Here is a 24269-nt window from a genome sequence, read left to right on the forward strand (position 1 = left end):
GAAAAGAAGCCCTTGAGGAATTCCACCATGATTTCAACAATTTCCATCCCACCATCACCTCAGCCAATCCACACAAGCGGTCCATTTCCTGGATACTACTGTGCTAATAAGCAATGGTCACATAAACACCACCCTATACCAAAAACTTACTGACTGCTATACTTACCTACATGCCTCCAGCTTCCATCCAGGACACACCACACGATCCATTGTCTACAGCCAAGCTCTAAGATACACCTGCATTTGCTCCAATCCCTCAGACAGAGACAAACACCTACAAGATCTCTATCAAGTGTTCTTACAACTACAATACCCACCTGCTGAAGTGAAAAAACAGATTGACAGAGCCAGAAAAGTACCCAGAAGTCACCTACTACAGAACAGGCCCAACAAAGAAAATAACAGAAAGCCACTAGCTGTCACCTTCACCCCCAACTAAAACCTCTCCAGTGCATCATCAAAGATTTACAACCTATCCTGAAAAATGATCCCTCACTCTCACAGATCTTGGGAGACAGACCAGTCCTCGCTTACAGACAGCCCCCCAACCTAAAGCAAATACTCACCAGCAACCACACAACAAAAACACTAACCCAGGAACTTATCCTTGCAACAAAGCCCGATGCCAACTCTTTCCACATATTTATTCAGGTGACACCATCATAGGACCTAATCACATTAGCCACACCATCAGGGGCTCGTTCATCTGCACATCTACCAATGTGATATATGCCATCATGTGCCAGCAATGCCCCTCTGCCATGTACATTGGCCAAACCGGACAGTCTCTACGCAAAAGAATAAATGGACACAAATCTGACATCAAGAATCATAACTTTCAAAAACCGGTAGCAGAACACTTCAATCTCTCTGGCCACTCAGTAAAAGATTTAAGGTGGTAATTTCGCAACAGAAAAGCTTCAAAAACAGACTCCAAGGAGAAACTGCTGAGCTTGAATTAATATGCAAACTAGATACCATTAACCTGGGTTTGAATAGAGACTGGGAGTGGCTGGGTCATGACACATATTGAATCTATTTTCTTAAGTTAAGTATCCTCACACCTTCTTGTCAACTGTCTAAATGGGCCATCTTGATTATCACTACAAAAGTTTTTTTCTCCTGCTGATAATAGTTCATCTTAACTAATTAGCCTCTCAGAGTTTGTATGGTAACTTCCAACTTATCTGTATGTGTATATACATATATCTTACTATATGTTGCATTCTATGCATCTGATGAAGTGGGCTGTAGCCCACGAAAGCTTATTCTCTAATAAATTTGTTAGTCTCTAAGGTGCCACGAGTACTCCTGTTCTTTTTAAGGATACAGACTAACACGGCTGCTACTCTGAAACCTGCCATATGCATAAGTATTTAAAGTGGTAGAACACTAGTTTTGATTGGCAGGAGGAACTCCAGGTTTTTTTCTGTATGAATTTCAAAACATGTTAGATAAACTCATGGTAAGAGTGATTTAAAGCAAACAAAATGTGCTCTGTAAGTACACTGCAGTGACATTCCTAAATAGTCATATTATAATGTAAAAACTAAAAAGACTTAAAAATAAAGCATATGTATAATTAACTCAACATCTTCCTTTCAGAACTGTTTTTGATCACCTTGGCAATATGGAAATAAATATCAGTGAACAATTGCACCAATAAGTCAAGCACAAAACAATTAAACTACAGATCTTGAATGTGAAGAATAAATTTTCAAAACACTTTTATAGCTAGAAGAACTGTTACTCCTGTTTTTGAGTGTTTGTAAACTTTATTTTGTTCCTGAGTGTTGTACATTTCTTTTTAAAGAGAAGCAGTGTATTAAAAAATCCCACTTTTTTGTCTGAAAATTATTTACTTACTGTAACAAGTAGTGCCTAACATCAATTTAAATGTACTTTAACATTGCCTAAATGTTATTTATACAGTATCATAAATGTGTATGCTGCTTTATAAAATATGACAAGATTACCCGCAGCCATTTCACATATTCCATGTTGTTATTATGACTTACTGTGTTTTTATGGTAGTGCTCACAATGTGCTTGGTGCTTTCCAAACACTGAAACATGATTTCTGCTCTGAGGAGTTTACAGTGTAAGGATAGACTAGTGCACAGAGGTTAGGGTAAAGGAAACACGTGTGACAGATATGGCATTTTCCTGCAATATCCTTGGGAGACCTTATGGAATTAACTTTAAGTATCTTTGGGGTCCATTGTATTAATGAATGTACGAATGGTTTATGTTTTATTGTGGGCCGGGATTGTATGTAACACCTCGGGAGAGAGGGGATGCGATGTGAGACCTGGGTGTTCAAAAGACTATATTGAACAATGTGCCACACAAGAATGCACTTTTGGAACAAAGTGTGTTAAGTGGTTTCCCTGGGGAATATGTAGGGGGTGGTGAATGCAAATTCCCCACCTCCGATGATGCCAAAACTCAGCCCTTTGAAGCTGTGCCTTCAGGGGTGGGCCATTGTCTGCTGATTACTTGTTACAAGAGATCAAGATCAAAGACCCAAGTTGTTTAAAGGAAAGACTGAGCTATTCATTGTAGCTTTGAATCTGAGACAGTTATGAACTTGTAACCATGGGGGAAACCCCGTTGTGGGTTTTGAAGAACTGATACCTATCAGAGAACTAGATTGGAGTTGGGGGGTAATCTCTGGTAAACTTTTTGTATGTGTGTAGGTTCCTTTATTGTTTTCTGTATCATGTTCACACCTTAAGAATAAATGTGCTTGCTTAGAAAGAGCTGGTAACTGTGGCAATTATACTGTTCATAGCCTCTGGCAAGAAAGCAAAGTGCTGACCTAGCTTGTTTAGGCAGTCTGGCTTGCTGAGGATAGCACAGTTTAGGCAGGGAATTGTGCAGCTTGGGAAAACCCCAGTCAGGAGGGAGAGGGACATGGGCCTCTGAGGACCCTTGAGTGAGCGCCCTTAGTGGACCATGGAGGGGGAATATAGGCAACAGGCACAACACGCTCCTCACATACAGGTCATCTTAATTTACTGTCAGCACCATGGCAGGAGTCTTCAAGAGGAATTTGGACGCGGCAGGGCAAGAGCACTGCAGGTGAACTTCAGCTGTACCATGCATAGGGGTACATGTGGATGAAGACATAGGGGTAATTTTCATGAAAAGCTGAAGGAAAAGTGAACAAGGCCGAGAGCATTGGTAGAGCAGAGGATACTGTCCCTGTCAACTGTGTGGTGCTGAGTAACATGAATTAACTTTATTCTGATCTCAGGTCCACTTAAATTTCAAATCTGACTAGCTTCAAGCAGAAGCCTTTAAAAAAAAAAAAAAAGCAACCTGCCATTGAAATGCTCCTTCTTGCCTTCTAGAAATGGAAGGCAACCCCCTTCCACCCTTGTCTCAAAATCATACGGCTCTGAGGTGCAAGCTGGGAAATATGTTATGTATAAAATTCTTCTTCTTCTAAAGCTTGTGCAATTGTAGTTCTGTACTAAGGAAGCCTGACTTCATAGAAATAATAAATATTGGCACTAATGGTTTCTCAAACTTCTTAAAATACTATTTCTGTAATACATACAGTCTATGTCAAATGTCTGATTGGGGCAGTATTTTATCAATTTTTTGATTGGCATGCATTTGGGATGACTTGCATAACTCGTGATGGGCCCATCCCATACTCAGACTGACTAAGGGTACATTTACACTGCAATTAGACACCCATGGCTAGCCCACACCAGCAGACTTGGGCTAAGGCGCTGTTTAATTGTGGTGTAGACATTTGGGCTCGGGCTGCAGCCCTACGTCTGGGGCCCTCCACACTTGCAAAAGCCCGAGCCTGAACATCTACAGTGCAGTTAAACAGCCCCTTAGCCTGAAACCCAGGAGCCTAAGTCAGTGGGCATGGGCCAGTCGCAGGCTTTTAATTGCAGTGTAGACACACCCTGAAACCTCTACACCACACTGTCATGTATTCCTTATATCTATTATATAATGTTGCAGTATTTTATCACTGCTTGTTGCACTAAACTGTTTAGGCTAAAATTGTGCCAGCCCTTATGTAGCTGTATGTGTGCGGATGGAATAAGGATCCTTTCCCCAATCATTGCCCCAGCACAATGGGGAACTCCAGGCAGCACTGTGCCTTGTGGAGGCAAGAGCCTCCCAATGCTCTGCACTACTCTACTACAGGCTGGGGCTAAACACATGTAACCCTTTGTCCCTTTTCCCCTCTCAGCTATGCTTAAAATATATACGTCCACAATGGCTGATGTATTTGCAATTTGCAGGTGAAACCATGTGGAAAAAATAACCATTATTTCTGTGGGTCAATTCAGGAGCATAGTCCATAGTTCTGCTTCAAATGCAGACTCTCTCAAGGTAAACTAAAAGGATCAGAAGGGCACATTAGAACTGAGGTCATGTTTCTGAGTTATGCTGTCATCCCATTAAACTGAAACACAGTTCTCCCCATTAATTTCTTACACAAGGCAAGACATCCCAATTAATACTGACACATTTTAGAAAGACAAATTTTCATAATAAACTTTGTGGCCACCTGTTATGGGTTTTGGTACATTAGTCATGCTGCTTTTCATGATAAACATAGTGGTGTCCTTGTCCTTGTTGCTCTTTATTTTTCGTTTCAAGGCAAACCAGTTTTTAAGTGTAGTGTTGCTGTGAAGTGTGGAGAGAGAGGTGAAACTGTTTTTCCGGGTAAGCATATGCAATAATTCTTTAAATTGCTTTGGGGAACAGGAAACGCTGGTTGCTATTAGTATAAAACTAAATATTTTAAATGATGTAGGTGTGTATTTTTATTATTGCCTAATCCAAATTCCTTTAAGCTATAGCTTTCTTAAGGTAGGACAGAGCAGTAAGTATAGACCTGATTCTTATTCCCATTAAAATCAAGAAGTGCTTTCGGTAACTTCAACAGGAAGGGAATGGGCAATTAACTGAATTCAAAATATAGTTCTGCAACTTAACATGTTAGGGCTTAAAGCCATTATAGTCAATGGAAAACACCCAGTGATTTTCAGTGGATTTTGGATTATGAATTTAGTGTAGCACAGTTGAAATGGACAGTTAGGGGTTTAGGCTGCAATTATTCAAGGCAGCCTAAGGGAGATCCCTTAGACTCCTTTGAAATTACAATCTCTAGTTTCTTAACATGATTGAGGCTTATACTCAATGCTGATGTTGTTAGAGGTATCCTCTCTCTGTCTGCCCTTGATGCTTGCTCATCTGGAATTTAACAATTCCAAGGTAACTCCTGAGCAGGAGGGATTCCATTGAATTTCAGGCTTCATGTGAGTTAATTTTGAGTTTTGTAATATCTGCTGTATTACTGTGCCAGAATGTAATTAATTATTTAGTAAAATGCTTTTGTGATAGACTTAGAGTGCTTTATAAAACCAGATCTATTCAAATGTACATTTGTATTATGAGGCTACATTTCTAAAGCAATATTTGTCCTGGAATTCAAGAGCGACCCACACCAAAATCCTGGATTCAAACACACTTTGGGGTCTGAAAGCTCATCCCTGATCTGAATTGTACAAATGGCCCCCTGTCATATGAATACACTGATTCAAAATCCCAGATCCAAACACCCTAAAATTCAAGGTGCTAGAAGTATAGATTCAGATTAATATTTTACAGCTACAGATCATTTAGAATAGTATATACCACTCCAAATAAAATCAAGCACAGCATGGTGTTTTCTACTACATACAAGTGTGGTAATACAGCTGTGCGTACATATTCGTTACTAGCATCAATTAAATGGATCAGTTACTTAACTGATTGCACAGATAAAGGACGTTCCTTTTTCCTTCCTATGACTTGTTAAAGGATAACTTCTAACTGTGGTAAACAGTGAACTTAATACGGGAACACTACATACATTATGCCAAAGGTACACAGAATGATACTTGCAAACAATCTTTAAATATTCACGTTAACCTAGTCTTATATAGGTTTTTGTTTATCAAGATTAAACCTCTTTTCAGGTATAGAAGTTTGCTTTACGGGATGATTTACATAAGATTCTATTAGAGATCAAAGGTAACATTTCCTTGTGTTAAAAAGTTTCTTTTTACTGGGTATATAATTTATGGGTGAGATAAAGAAATTGACCAATAGAACTACGGGAAGGAGCTAGATGCTGTTTATCGTAACTTCTTAGACAAGTGTGGTAGTGTGAAGTTAAATCACTGTTCTGGTTTTTATAATGTGATTTCAGTTCCAATCATTCAGAGGGGAAAAAGCTGCAATAAACTGTGCTACGATGAGAAGTGCTTTATTTCAGAGCCTTCTCTTGATTACAGCTGGAATGTCCTTAACTTGCAGCCCCATCTCTAATCCTATGGCTGATAGCACTACCCAACTTGCGGTGGAGCTCTACCAAGTTCTTCACTGTTCTCCTAAAGAGGAGAACATCATACACTCACCACTTGGTGTTGCTTTACTTCTGGGAACGGTGCAGTTGGGGGCAAAAGGAAAAGCACTTAATGAGATAAGACAAGCTTTGAAACTGCAAGGAAATAAAGATGGTGAGTATCGCTTGATCTACTGTCATTCATGCTGTGTAATAATGGTGAAACACACTGGTGAGTGGCATTTAGTACCTAGCTCATGTCACATGACATGACTGTCAGGGTTTTGAATGATTATATCACTGTCACATGGCACTAGCTCCTTTTGCTAGATCTCATTCTCTTATCTTAAAATGCAAATAAAATATCAATCTCAAACTAATGAAGCTAACTAGTAAAACAGAAACGGACATATCTAAGATGCAGAACAAGGTAGAGGACATTGGCCAGTAGCTACCATCTCTGATCCTCTGTTGCTTTCTGATCACATAGACATTTCTTGTTCTCAGAACAGGTTCTTCCATAGCAGCCAGCTCAGTCACTGACATGGATACCATACCATGCCATCCTTACTTCTGTGCTTCTGCTGGCAGCGCCGCTGCCTTCAGAGGTGGGCTCCCAGCCAGCAGCCACCACTCTTTGAAGGCAGCGCCGCTGCCATTTGTAGCACAGAAGGAAGAGTGTACCCCCCTACGATAACCTGGCAACCCCCCCTCCCACCACAACTGCCTTTTGGGTCAGGACCCCTACAGTTACAACACCGTGAAATTTCAGATTTAAATATCTGAAATCATGAAATTTGTGATTTTTAAAAATCCTATGACTGTGAAATTGACCAAAATGGACCGTGAATTTGGTAGGGCCTAATACATTTTATATATACAATTTGCATAGCACCTTATCCATAAATCGTCCCATTGAAGTCTTGAGACTACTTACGGAGTGCAGTGCTCCCAAACATGAGTTAAGAGTATCAGAATCTGGCCTAAGGGGTATAAGAAGCCAACTCCAGCCACTCACCCCTGGCCTCCACTTCCTTATTTATATTTAATATCATCTTAATGAAAAGTAATAGGAAAGTCATTACAAATTTCACAAATAACCCTACAGTAGGTAATTCTACAGTGAAAAAGACTTACAAAAATTTGTTGGCTAAATGATTTTAAAATGTGTACATTTTGTACAAAAAACACTGCATTCTTAACAGCTAGAAGTAGAAATAATTGAAGCCCATGTTCAATTACAGGTTCCAGGAAATGTAGTAAGTCCATTTTAATTGCTTTGAATAGTTTTAATGCAATCTGTCCTAATAGAGATCATTGATCTGCAGATCAAATCCAATGTGCAAAGTACATTTTTAACATTACTTTGCAGCACTTTGTTTGGTACAATGGTCTTTTTCCATAGACTCCCAAGAATAAATACTTATCAAGGGACAGCTGGGCATTTATAGCTACATTTGTAGATCTTCAGTGCATGACATAAATCCATTCATTCAAGAAGATGATTATTAACCATTTTAATTTTTTTAGAAAATATTTAAACAGACAAGTTACTTAGAAAATCAAGTCTCTGACCTCTGCCATGTGTCATGCTGCCAGTCACTGGCAGAAAGGGATGTTTCCAAAATGCCTATGCAATGTAATATGGCACTAACAGAAACTAGTTAGAGTTACAGGGCCTAACAACATCAGCCACACTATCAGAGGCTCGTTCACCTGCACATCCACCAATGTGATATATGCCATCATGTGCCAGCAATGCCCCTCTGCCATGTACATTGGTCAAACTGGACAGTCTCTACGTAAAAGAATAAATGGACACAAATCAGATGTTAAGAATTATAACATTCATAAACCAGTCGGAGAACACTTCAATCTCTCTGGTCACGCAATCACAGACATGAGGGTCGCTATCTTAAAGCAAAAAAACTTCAAATCCAGACTCCAGCGAGAAACTGCTGAATTGGAAATCATTTGCAAATTGGATACTATTAATTTGGGCTTGAATAGAGACTGGGAGTGGCTAAGTCATTATGCAAGGTAGCCTATCTCCCCTTGTTTTTTTCCTACAAACTCCCCCCCCCCCCCCAAGACGTTCTGGTTAAACTTGGATTATTGCTGTGCACATTGTAAGATGAGCTATTGCCAGCAGGAGAGTGAGTTTGTGTGTGTGGTTTTTGGAGGGGGGGGTGGTGAGAAAACCTGGATTAGTGCTGGAAATGACCCACCTTGATTATCATGCGCATTATAAAGAGAGGTTTCAAAGAGGGATGGGCTATTACCAGCAGGAGAGTGAGTTTGTATGTGTGTCTGTGGGGGGGGGGGGGAAGGGTGAGAAAACCTCGATTTGTGCTGAAAATGGCCCTCCTTGATGATCACTTTAGATAAGCTGTTACGAGCAGGACAGTGGGGTGGGAGGAAGTTTTGTTTCATGGTCTCTGTGTGTATATAATGTCTTCTGCAGTTTCCACAATATGCTATGCATCCGATGAAGTGAGCTGTAGCTCACGAAAGCTCATGCTCAAATAAACTGGTTAGTCTCTAAGGTGCCACAAGTACTCCTTTTCTTTTTACGAATACAGACTAACACGGCTGTTACTCTGAAACTAGTTAGAGTGGGTGGTTACAACACTGAATGGATTTCATATCTCCGTGTTGTTAAAAGATGTGACACAGCAGGAGAGGAATAGAATGAGATAAACCTGGGACATAAGAGGGAAGATACCTGTAAAAAAATGCAGCTTACAGTGCATTAAATTATAGAGTTAAATGAATCCTGGAGGCCAAAATTCAGCCCTGTTGTAATAAGTGACTTCAGTGGAGTTACTTCAGGAATTTATTTGGCCTGGGAACTATAAAAAATCAAATATGTAATCAATACATTGTGGATTTTAAAGTGTAACTACACTCGGTAGGGGTGCCCCGTTATCCGCCCCCCAGGGTGTCTTTCAAAGATAAGGTTAGCCTGAGCATGTGCAAGTGACTTCAAAAATCTTCTCTATCAGACATGTTACCAATGCTGAAAAGCATACAGAGTCAGACACTTGGAATACTCAGCTCATAGTATCTATTTAATTAGTGCACCAGTGAGATTCATTCACCCTGTCTTAAAATATATTTAGTTCATGCTTTGCTTATTCAATATTATCCTCTGAAGGAGGACATAGGTTAAAAGAGCCAGACTTTGCCACCCTTACTCACGCTGAGTAGTACCTTACTCTAGGTATAATCCCACTGATTTCACTGGCCCTGCTTGTGGAGTAAGGTACACCCAGTGAGAGTAAGGAGAGGCATAATCTGTCTCTGCACTAAAGCTGGTGATGTGAATTAATCTTGTATGTGTAGGTTAATGCATGTTGTTCCTTATATAGAATATGTTTACACCTTTCACTCAAGAGGACCAGGAGAGAGAATGGTTTCAGTGGGGGGTGAAGGAGGTATGCATAGGAGAGTTTTGAGTGTGGGAGAGAACAAGAGGAGTTCCTACTTCTCTCTCTCTCTACCCCCACTCCTTCAACAAGCAATCCTTGTCACTTTTAGAATTGAACTTTGTGGGGGTAGCATTTGCCCCCTTAGGGTTTTCCAGTCTTGAACCCTTTTGTTGTAGTTTACTTCCCTGCATCTGCAGGTGGCTTGTGCCACAAAAACATTTTTTTACGACACTGACAGGGATGGTTGGAAGAAGACTGGTTTTAAAACCACTGACAGTTTTGAGGAATATCTAATCACCTTACCAGTTACACCTTTACAAAGTAGCTTGGGTAGAAAGGGCCTGTATTCTGGGGACAGGGTGGTGGTGGTGGTGGGGAGAGTCTCTGAATCTTCTGTTTTTTTCCAAATGTACATGCAGCATAAAGGAAACAATCAGAATATTGCAGCCCATTTTCAAAAGCAGCCTTAGTTGTACTGCACCTGAACCTTCAGGAGATTATGGAATGCATTTTGTACATGGAGAATGATGCTATTACACAGCTGCTTTATGTTCTTCAAGTGAAGATGCTACTATTAACATTTATTTTCCTTAGGTGAAGAATTCTCTCTGCTCCAGACACTTTTCTCTGTCACCTCAGAAAAGAAAGAATTTACATTTAATCTTGCCAATGCCCTCTACCTTCAAGAAGGATTCATTGTAAAAGAACAGTATCTCCATAGCAACAAGAAATTTTTTCAGACTGCTATAAAACTGGTGAATTTCCAAGACACACAAGCTTGCACAGAGGCCATAAGAACCTGGGTAGAAAACAAAACAGATGGTAAACTCTCTCTACAGCTTTCATAAAATCACTGTTTGCTAGTTAAGTTCTTCGCCTTTAATGCCCGAAAATATATAGAACGGGTTGGTGGTTGTATCATTGATCTGTGACAGATATGAGACTTTGCAAGAAGGAATCTGGAAGTTAGTACCTTCTTTCCAATATAGCCTGTTATTAAGACCAGCAACTAGCCCTTAAAAAGAGAAAAATACCAGGCTGTTTGCTAACTCTAATGATCTTCTTTTGATTCACAGTCATGTGAAGCATTTTTTCATAAAATTATTTAGTATGGCATTTTTACACAGCTATAGGTTTGGGGACGCTGGAAATCATCACTCCTTGCCAAGTAGATGATTATTTAATTTGTTAATAACAAGTGCTCCATTTCTCACATTTACTGTAAATCATTAATACATGTTAGTAAAATCTATTAATTTTCAGAACACTATACAGCTGCTAAATAAACTCTGATACTCCAAGTAAATACAGAAGCTAGCCACCAAAGCCCCATGTCCAATGTGAAACGTTCAGGCTTAATTTTACAACAGGGTCCACAGAATTATGTAACTCTGCCTATAAGCCCTCTCTGACCTTCCTTCACCAATTAATATAGTATTTTGTGTGTTATTCAGTTTGATAATGTTCCATTTATTTTATGCTGCTCCTATATTTTAACTCTGATGTGCTGCACATTTTTGTATTGACATCGAATAACTGAACCAAAGAAGTTGCCAGGGGAAAGCTGGAGGTTTTGGAAGCTGGGTATGGGACAAAAGGGGATTTTGGTATCCAGGAGTGATAAGTGGTGGGGAGGCTGCTGATATTCTGGAGTCATTTAGCGGGTTGGTACCAGGGAGAGGAGATAGTTCTTCCCCTTTCCCTTTCGGACAGGTGGAGAGCTGACTTTAAATCTAGAGGCAAAAGGCATTTGAATGGCTCATTCCTTACCAAAGCAACTATTGACACCAACTATCTGCCTCACTGTACCCATCCTAATATCTGCTGCTACATTCAACAACAATGGAGAAGCCCGTTAGCTTGATATTTCTGCTAAAATAACAAGCAATTAAATTACCCACATGTCATTGTTAACACCTCCTTTTAGATAATGTTGTCTGCAGACTCAGATAGACATCCTTACATCGCTTACACTCGATTCATAACATGAAGGTTTTCTTTATAAGGGAAGGATGAAAGTTCATTGAAAAATAAATCCTGCATTCTGGAGCAGAGCTCTGTGATAATATCAAAATAATCTGGAACTCTGCAGGAAAGTATTATATTCCGTATTATACACAAAACCATCCTAACATAATGAACATGCTCTGGTTCCCATTTATGTCAATGGCAAAATCCCATTCACTTCACTGGGACAAAAGTTTAATGACAAACTATTCTCTAATGTCAGAGTGCAATAGCCTTTTTTTCAGAGTGTTATCGTAACAGGGAATCTTTAAAATCACAGCCTGTATATTACATGCATGCTCATTTTAATTGCGTTTAAGATAGACTAACTGGCGTTTATAGCGTCTGAAAATTTTGCTCATGTCCTTTTTTCCCCCCCATAGGCAAAATAAAAAATATTGTTTCAAGTGAAGAATTTGGTCCCCTTACTAGGCTTATTCTGGTGAACGCTATTTACTTCAAAGGAGACTGGACACAGAAGTTCAGACCAGAAGCTACCCAGGAGATGGATTTTACTAAGAGAGATGGTTCTGTAACTAAGATACCAATGATGCATCTTCAGCTGAGAACAAAGTTTGGTAATGTAAAATATGCATGTCTGTGTGGTGACCATAAAATCATATATATTGTCTTAGGGGTTGCAGTTCTCTTACTGAAGCCCATGGTTTTGTATTTATTCTAGGTTATTTTTCTGACAATAATGTGAGCTACCAGGTGTTGGAATTACCTTACAAAGGGATGGAGTTCAGCTTAGTTTTAACACTTCCTTCAGAAGATGTAACTATAGAAGAAGTAGAAAACCTAATTACAGCTCAGCTGATAAAAGACTGGTTTGCTGAAACACAAGAGGAAGACGTAGAAATAAGCCTCCCTAGGTGTGTAATGTACTTCTCAATATTCTTATTTTTCATTATCCCCTCTAATCTTCCGTTATGGAAGCATTAGGGATTAAATACAAAAATAGTCAAGAAAGCCTACTGACGACAGGCCCTGATTCTGCTCCCACTTAAGTCAATGGGAATTTTGTCATTCGTGTCAGTGAACAGAGGATCAGATTGGACCTGATTTTCCACTACCTTGTACCTTGTGTAGACCTTTACACCTGTTCCAAGTAGGTATGAAATGCTACCGGATCAAAACTCTTCATTCACTTACATGAGTGGTGGCATTTTATACCCGCTTCACTCTCTCTTTGTAAACGAGCCTGGCAAAATGAGAACCCAGGTTTCCTGGATGGCAGAGCAGAGTGTGAACATTGGCTTGGAAGTGTGCCCTCATTTGGTTATTTTAGCCACCACTGATCTAAAAAGGTGCTTTATTTAGTAACACTACATGGACAAATTAAAGTTAAATTAAAGGTTTGCGCTATTTAATATCCACTGGTAAGTACAGGTGCTCTCAATGACGCTTTACATCTTGAGTTTTCGACCACATAATGCCTCTATGTCTGGTTTCTTTATAATTTTAAACATTGTCTCCCTTGTTCAAAATAGTAATAGTACGACTATGAAACCCTTAGATGGTGCTTTTCATCCGTGTAGCTCAGAACACTTTACAATAAGTGGGCAAGTAGCCTTTAACTACTTACTCACTACATCGATAAGGAAACTATTAGAGAGGTTAAATGATTTGCCCAGGAGCACACAGCAGGGGGATATAACCTAGATTTTCTATCTTCCTGCCTCCTGATCTAACCACTAGTCTTGCTGCTTCCATTGATAATCATTTATTGACTGGGAAAATATTGATAGTTATACAATGAGTCTCTTTTCTATATGCTCTATAGGTTTAAAATAGAACAGACAGTGAACTTACAAGAAACGCTGCACTCCCTCAATGTAACAGAGATATTTAGTGGCGGCTGTGACCTTTCTGGAATAACAGGTGCAGTGATTAACAATTCTGATATTACAATTATGAAACTTTTATCTCTGTTTTCAGTTGTCATCACCTTTTATAATAATGTACTTTAACCATGTACTTTTCGGTATATAATCAAGGCAAAACTGCACGTGCATGCGTACACACATCCGTGCGCACACACAAACACACAAGCAAATTTTTCCCCCACTCTACATCAGAGAACAAGGGTGGCTTATTCTTAGATTCATGTTAAAATGTGGGGAGCAAGTGAATTGTAATTTTGAATGTATAGAAGATCTAAGGTTTGAAGTTCATGGACTCCTAATTTCTGGAAAATGTTACACATGTGACCCAATATTGTTTAAGACCTAGATTTCTCAGATCCCAGTGTTCCGACAAGACCATTTTCCTTATATTACATGAATAATATATGTGTGCATCTACAGACAAGTGTACATGCTATATTTTCACTATACGGTACCTCTCTTTTAGCCTAGACTTTGCTTCTTTGTTTCTTCACCCTTTAACTCATCAAACATTAATGGGAGAGTGGGTGGCGGTGGAAATCGCACATGTATTTTTTGAGGCTGGGAACTAGGAAATGAACATGGAAAGGGTCCTCTGATTTTAACAGTTAAGCATTGTGCATGAGCCTTCATCTCTCAACATAAAATGTAATAATTTATATATTTCCCCTTCAGAATCATCTGACATATACATTTCTAAAGCCATCCAAAAAGTTTGTATTGAGGTAAATGAAGATGGCAGTGAAGCGGCAGCATCCTCAAGTAAGATGTGAATATTTTCTTTGCTTAGGAGGATAAACACTTATCACTCCAATGTATTCTGAACTTGATGCGAGTGGCTCTTGAGTAAATGTTGGATGCAAATCATTTGGTGCACTTTTCACCCATGGTTCTTCCATTTCAAATTAAATTATTAAAATGCATGCAACAGGCTTACGTGTGTCTGGACTTTATTCCTCAACCCATAATCGGACAAAAAAAATCCAACCTTTACCCACATATTTGGCTATAAGTTGATATTTTTTTCTTCAGTATGCTTACAGTCAAAGGCATCTGTTCTTCCAAAATAAATGATTTTTAAGGCAACTTTTACAAAATGAAAGACTCAGCAACTATTTTTATTCATGACTTTGTATCAATGCAGGTCATGCAAAATCATCGCCCTATTGTTGTTTTTAAACAGATTTTTGACACTGTACCTATTCTGATTTTCAGTATGTTTTCCTTGTCCCTACCCCCAAAGTAAGCAAATTTTTAAAATATGCATGCCTATGCATGAGTGCAAGGGGGGTAGAGGAAGGACAAAAGGATCTAGTGCAATGCACCTTGTATAGTGAGAAATCAGAATTTCATGTTTGCTCTTCTTTAATGCAAGGCATAAGGAATCATAGTACTGTCAGGGCCCCTGATCCCATAACATCGATGTGAGGTTGGAGTGTGGCTATGTTGCCGTCTCCCCAGCCTCCTTCCACACCAGCAGAGACTTTCCAAGGCCAGCTTTTGGGTAGGTATATACATTCCACTCTGTGTGTCATAAGGTGCTCTGCTCTGCACACCACCAAATGCCCTGGCAGCATTTTAATTGTTTGTCCTTCATAGGCACAATGTCTCTGGCCATTATCACTGCTGCACCCCTCTCGTCCCTAGTGTTGGGTAGAGCAGTGACTGCTAAAGCTACTGTCAAAGCCTGTATTTTCATATTTGGTGTCCTCTGCAGGAATTGTTTTCTAAGTGTCATGTAGGTCCTAGGAAAAAAATACACCTTGGACTATTTATTTTTAGGGGTTTTTAATTTAATATATGTTTGATTTGGATTTTGAACACACACACTAAAAACACAGCTAACAAAGTTAGGTAATAATAGCAAATTCTGCATCGTGTACCTTCATGGACCATAATGCAGTTACTCTTGCTGTTTGTTAATGTATGTGAGAGGAGAATTTGGTGCATTGTGTCTCAACTCAGCACTTAGTGAAGAAGAATATTGGAAGCAATCCGCTTGCTAGCAGCTATTAAATGAATTCATAGCTCCCAGACACGCTACTTGAAAGTGTTCTCTATATTAAGTACTTAATAAATAATCCGTCCCTGGATTGAACAACACTAATTGAATTACACAGTGCATATGATACTTATAACACTATCTGCAGGAAGTCAGAGGTTGCTCCCACACCGAGTATACCATCTATTATGTTTTTTGGTTCCTGTTCTCATTTTCTTTCCTCATAGTGTTCCTCCCAAGTGTTTCTCAAAGCCTAAATATCCCCTCTCAGTTTTTGCATTTACTTTTTTCTGTATCAGAAGGATGACTGTTGTAACATTAGGTATTTTGGTAGACAGTTATTGACTGGCATATGCTCAGATATTACAGTGATGAGGAGGGCATCTTTGTATCAAAGCACCTCAAAATCATTAACTACCCCCACCAAAATGCCCAGTGTTGTGACAACCATCCTTCCTATTAAGGCCTGTTGAAGATGGTTCCTTCTGAGCTCATCAACGTCACTCTCAAAGTGGCTAATGAGTGATAAAAGGCTCTGTTCTGCAAAGGCTGAGTTCTCGGTCTTCTCAATTTTCCCAGCTGCTGCTGACCCAGGAGCAAAGGATTTGAATTCTGCTCCCTCACATAGTAACAAGTGCCAGACTGCTGGGCCCAGCCTGTTGGCACTGTAGTTGTATTACACTGCATGAAAAAGTTCATCTTGTCTTTATGATAATTTCTGCTCTAGCTTTTAGGAGTGGCAAAATTCCATATTGGCTGTGGGCTGCTTATGAAGCCCTTTGTAATGGAGATGATTTACTGTATCTAGCAAGGATGTTAATATGAAACAGAAGATAACCTGATTTTATTTTAATGACAGCCTTGCAGTATCATATCTTAATTCTTAACCAGCCCATTTTCAGTGGTAAACCATTGTTCTTGAGCACATATATCACTGCTTAAATGAGCCATTTTAAGCTCTCAGTTTGACAGATGCCTGCTAGGAAGATAATAACTATAGTTAAAGAATATAGTTACAATATTCCATTCAGATGAGTTTTAAAATGAAATGCCACATCTTGAGCTGAAGAAGGTAAAGTCTCAAGATATCTCCAGCAGGTTATTATCTTAATAGTTTGTGCTAAGTCCTCAAAGAAAATGTCATATTACAAAGCAGCTGTATAATAGATGAGTGATTTGTTCTTGTAATCGTGCAGTTGTCTTTATGATTTGTAACAAAAGAAAAAATCCAGTTAAAATACGTTTGTCATTTGGTAATCAAGAACAGCAGTTCATCCAGTGTGTGTGTGTGTCTCAGTGAAAGGCATTTTACATAGATTTATCACTTCTCCTTACTGCACCATATACTAGACACCTGACATAATGGGACAACAGTCTGATCTGTTATAGCAAAATCTCTTCCGTAAGAATGACTAATATTTCTAATCTGTGATGTAGAAATCCAGCCCACGGACCATATACAGCCAATCTCCATGGCCACAGAAGGCCTCTGGTACCAGAATGGGTGTGGTTCCTTTATGCTGGGGGGAGGTGACTGGCTGTATGGTGCAGAGGCTAGCTTTGCTTATGCTCCCTACACAGTGACTCATCCAATCCCCTGGACATTAGAAAATAACCTGTTTCAGTCACTGGCCTCAGGTAGCTCCGTTCCCCCGCTCCACACAGGGTGGCTTCTTAGCAGCTTCCTTGTCTTGGGGGGAGGATGCCTTCTTTACCCCAAAGACACTCCTTCAGCACCCAGACCTTCTGCTTAGGCTTTGTGTTGGGCAGAGGATTTATCCCTAACAGAAAGTCTATTGCTTTGTGTTTGTAGGCACGCAGATGGCAGCAATCATGAGCATGTCACATAACCAGTTTGTGGCTAACCGCCCATTCCTATTTATCCTGAAACATAATCCAACAGGTAAGTTATTGCATTTACACTCCATCTCCTGGGATTTTTCAAAGGGATACGTGTCAGATAGCACTAGCCCAAAATGTGGCTTTCGTGGGGAAAATATGGAAAATAAAATTAAGAAAAAAATGTTCTTGTTTGTATTTAAACATTCCTGGGCAGCGTCTGCAACCCAACCAGGACCGCACGTTGTACTAGTGCGGGGGAACAAGGAAGTGAAATGGACTATGAAACTTCTCATTACAAATAAAAGTGAAACTGATTAGTCTGACTATTAGAGAAACAAGGTGAGTGAGGTAATATCTTTTATTGGACCAACTTCTGCTGGAGAGAGAGAGACAAGCTTCTTGTGTAAGCTTGAAAGATTCCCTCTTACCAACGGAAGTTGGTTCAATAAAAGATATTACCTCACCTATACTGTATTTATAATATCCTAGGACCAACACAACTACAGCAACACTGCATAGTCTGACCATTATTTAAGATAAGTGAAATGCAAAAAGAAAAACAGTAAAAAGAAAACTAAGTACTATTAATAAGGAAATTAGGAAAGCTGTTGGTTTGAATTTGTGTCTCTTTAACAAGGTCTGTAAATTTCACATATATTCACATTCAGACCATTCTCTGTCTTCATTTTATCTTCTCACATATGTGTTTCAAACTCCAGGCCTGACAGCCTGATGTGGCTTTAATCTATTAATCCAGACCCCACACTGGTTGAAAATTCTTCAGAATTTCAACTTTCTTTACCTGTTCTCTGCTCCTCACAGTCCTTATGTCCTGTTGAGCCCCACTGAACCTTAGATGAGCAGCCATTATGCCGGTAGGCCTAGCTTCAAGCTCTCTGAAAACAGTGGGAGGTGGAAGCCAATTTTATTCAGGGCAGCTTCCCTTCCACATGCAGATAGGCTGTAGGGAAGTGGCAGCTATCTTGCTAGCTTCAGCTCCCTTGACAGGTAGGAAAACACCCAATGTCACAATAAGATGGTGAGATTTAGTACAGTTGTCCATTCAGCCAGCACGTTTACTGGTCAGGGCCTGCTGCTTTAGTCTCTTTTTTAGTTCAATGTGTCAGGGACAGGGTTCAGAGGGGTCAGCTTTCTTATCAGTAACTCTCTAGTCCTGCCCATCCCAGGGCAAGGCATAGGTGAATCTCATGTGGGTAAGGGGACCCAGTCTCTCACTCCTCCAGATTCTAGCCAAGTGTGACAGCTCAGGCTGACCTATGCTTTGCCCACCTCTTGTTCACCTTACTGTGGGCCACTCCTTACCCCACCTGATGTCTCAGTTTGGGGCGTGGCTGCTGTTTGATTACAGTCCTTTGCTCCAAACCCTGAGTCTCAGGGCTGACGCACGCAGGCAACCCTTTGGTGCCCTGTATGTGGTTCTCCCTGCCTCTTGGGTGATGTCTCAAGGAAGTGGGAGAAAGATTCATTGCAAGACCTCCTCGGTAAAAGCTCCTCCTCCTGGAAATGATTTCTCTCCTCCCCTCCGCCTGGGTTGCTGGAGCTCTTTTTATAGTGCTAATTTCCCCAAACAAATGCTTGGCAGTGCCCGAGAGGCAGCGCTTTCCTGGTTCAGTACTGCTCCAGCCTTTCCCCTGCCTCCACCTTAGTGAGGGGTTTGTAAACCCCATCACACGAAAGCTGACAATACTGCTGATGTCAATTAGCAGCAGCGTAATAGAGCAGAATTTGGCCTCGTATAGCCAAAAGGTATCCCATTCACCTCAGTAGGATAATAAATATCAACATTAACTATTTAACTGCTGATCACTTCAGCAGAAATATTCACTTAGCATGTATAGATAGTGGTTGGATGTAGGCAGGGATCAATATAGGAGGACTGGACAAAGGCAGTTGGCATTCCGCTTCATATTCACATCAATTTTAAAAGTACACTGTTATAAGCAGTGAAGTATGTGGTGCTTTCACTTCATTTCCTGTCTCTTAATGCTTGTCCTCTGAGCTCTCTACCTTTTTCCCCCCCATGGGTAGGGGCTCAGAGAACAGATACTGTTCTGGACACAGAACCCAATGAAGAGCTGAATTTATGGTAGTCCTAAACATGATTTTCATTCTCCACCAATCAAGTGGTACTGAATGCAACATCTAACTTTGCTAACTAAAATATTAGTTACTACCTAAGTACCATATTTTTCCCCTCAGTCACTTTGCAAAACTTCTAGACATATATGTGTGGCTTGAGAGCAGGATATTGCCCTAGCTTTGTAGCCCTGACCTCAGTGTATTAATTTAAAAAAAAAATGTAATTCAGCCATTTCCACAGAATGAATTTGGCTGTTCTAATGATTTTGGAGGAAAGTTTGTTCATGGAGGCTAATACAGTTATTTAAAAGTTGGGCTTGACAGAATCCATAAGTATTTTTTAGATAAGCTTTGTGTCTGAAACTATTGTTTTGAAGTTATGTGAAATCAGTTTGGTTTTAAGAATGTTTTATTTTTAACTAGTAATAGACTCCATAATTCTATAGGTAGTAGGTCCCAGCAGAAGTTTTAGGTCAGCTTCTTGCATTAATATTTTAGCTTTAGCTCTTTTCACATCATCATTTTTCTTGATTTTTTCCTTTCTACTGGTCATCATAAATGATTCTGCTGAACTAAGATCCTTTAAACCCCTTCCAAATAAACAAATAGAACACTTATTTTCCAGAAATATTCAAAGCTAAGACCATGTATCCATCCCCCCCATGCATAGGAGTCAATTGAGGAAGACCAGTTTTGATTTTAACCTTCAGATAATGCAAATTCCTTAGAACAAATACATTTCATAAACTCCATGAACCAAAGGAGCATGTGGCATTGATGCAATGGGAAATCATAACATTCAAAATAAACCTTTTTGATTTCATTACCACATGGCAGCAGTTATTGGTTATTTTGTATTACAGAGCCATATGATGGCAATCAGCACACAAAAGTGTGTGGGGCAGGGAATACCAGGGGAAAATTCCTCTTTTTTTTTTTTTAAGCGATAACTTTTAAAAAAATAATGTGTTTAATGAAAATCTCTACTGTTTTACAATCTGCGCCGAAATTAAAATGTCAAAACTAAATCTCTAATTAAAGGAGTATCTAAGATGAGTGACAACTCATTTATAGGAGATGGTAATGGCTGCCATAAAAGAGGGAAAATTACTGTTATTTTTAACAATTAGTTATAGCAACTTTGGAAAGGAGTTTCAGGAAATCTGTCATAATGATAGGCATTTGAAGACCAATATAGGCCTGATTCATGCATGACCTAAATAGGATGTATGGGCCAAATTATTATTTTGGAATATTTGGATCAATTCCCTGTCTTCTGATGAAATAATCCCCTTTCCTGGAGGCTGCTATACTGCCCTTCCCACATACGACTTGTCTGAACACTCATCCTGGAGAGAAGATGAGAGAGAGAATAAATTACACATGACAGAGGTTAATTATGTCACTTAATGCTCTAAAGAAAGGCGTTCAGATATTACAGTGATGTGGAGTGATAGGAGAACAGTAGCCATCACAGTTAGTGAACACCAGTCCCAGTCATGTAACAGGAATATTAACCTTCTGTAACTCTGAACCATGTCAGACATCAGCAAAGTAGGTTCAATCTCTTGAATATACAGTACATATAGCACTGGTAAAAAAGAGCTTCAAGGACTCCCATAAATAGTGAAAACCAGGGACTGCTGGGAGAGGAATCTGAATATATAAATAACTCAGTCAGATATTTCCATTTAAAAATAAAATTAGAGAAGCTCAAATGTGCAAAAATAAAAATAAAAATAATAAATGACCCAACATTAGATCAACCTGAGAGAGGAAGTCGAGACGGATGGCCAACAGGAAAAGCCATGGCGATTGTGAAGATATTGAGACCAGGAGAATAAATTGCTGTGTGAGATAAGAGTCTGGATAAATAACATTGTATCACAATACTGCATAGCATGGGGACAAAAATGCTAAATACAGACACAGCCTAACTGGGCAATGTGAAGAGAGGACCTTTTCTGGCCTTATATGAATGCTGTAATCCAAGATAAGTTATCTAAGTTGTAAATCTTCAGTGAATTCACATGCAAAAGAACCAGTGAAGCTACATGGGATTTTTGGCAAACATCTCTAATTAAATGGGAAAGATATGACCTCTTACTAATGGACTACTATCTGGGTTTTTAAAAAGTTTAAGCACACAGCACACTGCATAACAACTTAATGTTCTATAAATGTCAAGGAAGCAGGGTCTGCCATGGATGAGAACCAATGCCTTTTGAGTAGCCTCTGAGGAGGAGATGTAGAGGCAGCTCTGTGAAAAGACTTCCTCCCCCAGAGCCAGACTTCCATTTCGAATCTGACACTTGTCCTGGGTAGTGACTTTACTGCAAAAAGAGATTTCCAGTTGGGGAGAAAAATGGGATTTTACTATGTATAATGCTAGAGTCAAACTGAAATGGCCTTTGGCAATAGCAGGAAGTCACAAAGAGGTCATACCACAAAGGGATTAGTTCCTGAGGCAAAGTAAAAAGTCTTTAATAATGGTAAACTATTCCGGTGTGTGTGTGTGTGTGGGGGGGGGGGGGTAAAATTCCCTAGGGTTCGTAGTCTGAGTTATTGGAGCTGACAGCAAGTAACAGGAAGAGACTTGAGGCACAATAGGGCATATATTGTAAAAATGTCTAACCCAGGGGTAAGGATAAGATTTTTGTCACAGAGGTTATGAAAATCATGGCCTCTGTGACTTTGAGGCCTCCGTGACATTTTCTGTTTCAGCCTCATGCCCTGGGGTAGCAGGGGCCCCACAGCTCCCAGCTGCTGGCCCCAGAGGTCTGAGTTGTCACGGGTGGCGGGAGCCCTTGAGCTCTGAGATGCCAACCCTGAGCTGCTGCGGGCGGCAGGGGCCTGGAGCTCCTGGCAGTTAGTGCCCCCCCACCTTATTTTTAGTAAAACTCAGATAGGTCATGGGCTTCCGTGAATTTTTGTTTATTGCCCATGACCTGTCCGTGAGTTGTGTTAGTGAATTCACTTCAACAAAAAATAAAACAAAACCGACTCCAATGAGAAACTGCAGAATTGGAATTAATTTGCAAACTGGACACCATCAAATTAGGCTTGAATAAAGACTGGGAGTGTATAGGTCATTACACAAACTAAAAACCCTTTCCCCATGCTAATTTTCCCCCCTACTGTTACTCACACCTTCTTGTCAACTGTTTGAAATGGGCCATCCTGATTATCACTACAAAGGTTTTTTTTAATCCTGCTGATAATAGTCCACCTTGATTGATTTGTCTGGTTAAGGTTGGTATGGCAACCCCCATCTTTTCACGTTTGACCTACCTACCGTGTTTTCCACTTCATGCATCTGATGAAGTGGGTTTTAACCTGTAGTGATGGGACGACTCACCGACATGGCACCTCCTACTGGTCATCTGGGAGGTAGCTCTTTTCCAGCTTTTGAGCACCCTCTGCAGGCCAGTGTCTCGCCTGCCACTGCCCTCCCCTCCCCACCCCATGTCCCTCCTGGACCCCAGTGCCCCTTTACCTTGGGGTGCTGCTCCCTGGCAGTGCCCCCACACTCTGGGTCTCCAGTCCCAGGGGAACCTCCAACCCACTATTCCCACCTTGCCTCAGTGGCTACTGCCAGTCCTCATCTAGCCCCCACTCACTGGGGCAGACTACAGTCTGTCATGGCCGCTCATCATTGGCAAGGAGGTTGGACTAGCTGCTTCTGCCTATTCCCAGGCTGTACCTCTGTAGCCCCAATACCTTTGTAGGCCTTCACCAAGGCCTGCAGGTCCCCAGCTCCCTTTGCCCTTTTCTATTGCTCTGCTCTAGGTACAGCAATACCTAGGTAGCTTGCTCCCAGGGCCAGAGTGAGACTCCTTCTGCTCCTGGACCCCAGCCCTCTTATCAGGGCCAGCTGAGCCCTAATTGAGCTGGCCACACTTGTGGTCAACTACTCAGGTGCTTTTGCTCCTTTTCCCAGCCACAGCCCTCTCCAGGGCTGCTTTTAGTATTGGCTCCCCAGGACAGCCCTCTCCCAGGGCTGTTTTAACCCCTTCAGGGCCGGAGCGGGGTGACCACCCAACTACTTAGTCTCTAAGGTGCCACAAGTACTCCTCGTTCTTTCTACCACAACTGACCATGATAAAATCTCTGGTACACAGGAAAAAAAGCAATCGCCGTTACAGAACTACACATACACCATACTGTACATGCAAAGAAAGTATGATACAAAATAGTGTCTCTTAAGTACTCCAAGCCATACAACTGTAGCTTAGATATAAATGAAATTTTATATGTTTAGCAGAGGATTTCTTCTTCATACAAATAATAAGGGCTTGCAGGATCAGTTTGGCCAGATAGGGGAATAGAATTTAATGTTGTTTGTGTCATTACATTTAACTCTGACATATTTTCTATTGACAGAGAAAAGTAGGAATAGATGAAAAAAGTTATGTTCTTATTCTTAATAATTGGTACTGAAATCCACACTAATGCTTACCAGCAAACATATGTAATACTCTTTCAATTTCTAGGTTCAATTGTGTTTATGGGAAGGCTGGCAAATCCTGACATTCAGAACACAAGGAGAAGAGATATGGAGTCACTATAATCATAACAAAGGCAGAAAAAATGTAATGTTCTAAAATTAAAGTCTGATCATTATTGCAGCCA

General features: G+C 40.3%; 1 protein-coding gene across 2 annotated transcripts; it reads left to right on the forward strand.

Moving 5' to 3' along the window:
- Positions 1-5918: 5918 nt before the first annotated feature.
- On the forward strand, positions 5919-24269 carry SERPINI2 (serpin family I member 2). 2 transcript variants are annotated; one of them, XM_074962928.1, is made up of 9 exons: positions 5919-6053; positions 6232-6541; positions 10392-10619; positions 12188-12382; positions 12487-12679; positions 13591-13688; positions 14369-14455; positions 17509-17598; positions 24131-24269. In XM_074962928.1, exons 2-9 carry the CDS (start codon positions 6277-6279, stop codon positions 24205-24207), a joined length of 1233 nt encoding a protein of 410 aa, XP_074819029.1. In that variant the 5' UTR covers positions 5919-6053; positions 6232-6276; the 3' UTR covers positions 24208-24269. The 2 variants fall into 2 exon arrangements, with proteins under 2 accessions (XP_074819029.1, XP_074819027.1); XM_074962926.1 differs by lacking the exon at positions 5919-6053 and having other exon boundaries at positions 6159-6541.

The sequence above is a fragment of the Natator depressus genome, chromosome 9 (genome assembly GCF_965152275.1).
Source record: "Natator depressus isolate rNatDep1 chromosome 9, rNatDep2.hap1, whole genome shotgun sequence".
In the NCBI taxonomy this organism is placed as follows: domain Eukaryota; kingdom Metazoa; phylum Chordata; order Testudines; family Cheloniidae; genus Natator; species Natator depressus.

Coding starts and splice junctions, on each gene's coding strand:
- SERPINI2 (XM_074962928.1), top strand. CDS start 6,277: ATGAGAAGTGCTTTATTTCAGAGCCTTCTCTTGATTACAGCTGGAATG. Junction 14,456..17,508: donor TGAAGCGGCAGCATCCTCAA/GTAAGATGTGAA, acceptor TTGTGTTTGTAG/GCACGCAGATGGCAGCAATC. Junction 17,599..24,130: donor CCTGAAACATAATCCAACAG/GTAAGTTATTGC, acceptor TTCAATTTCTAG/GTTCAATTGTGTTTATGGGA.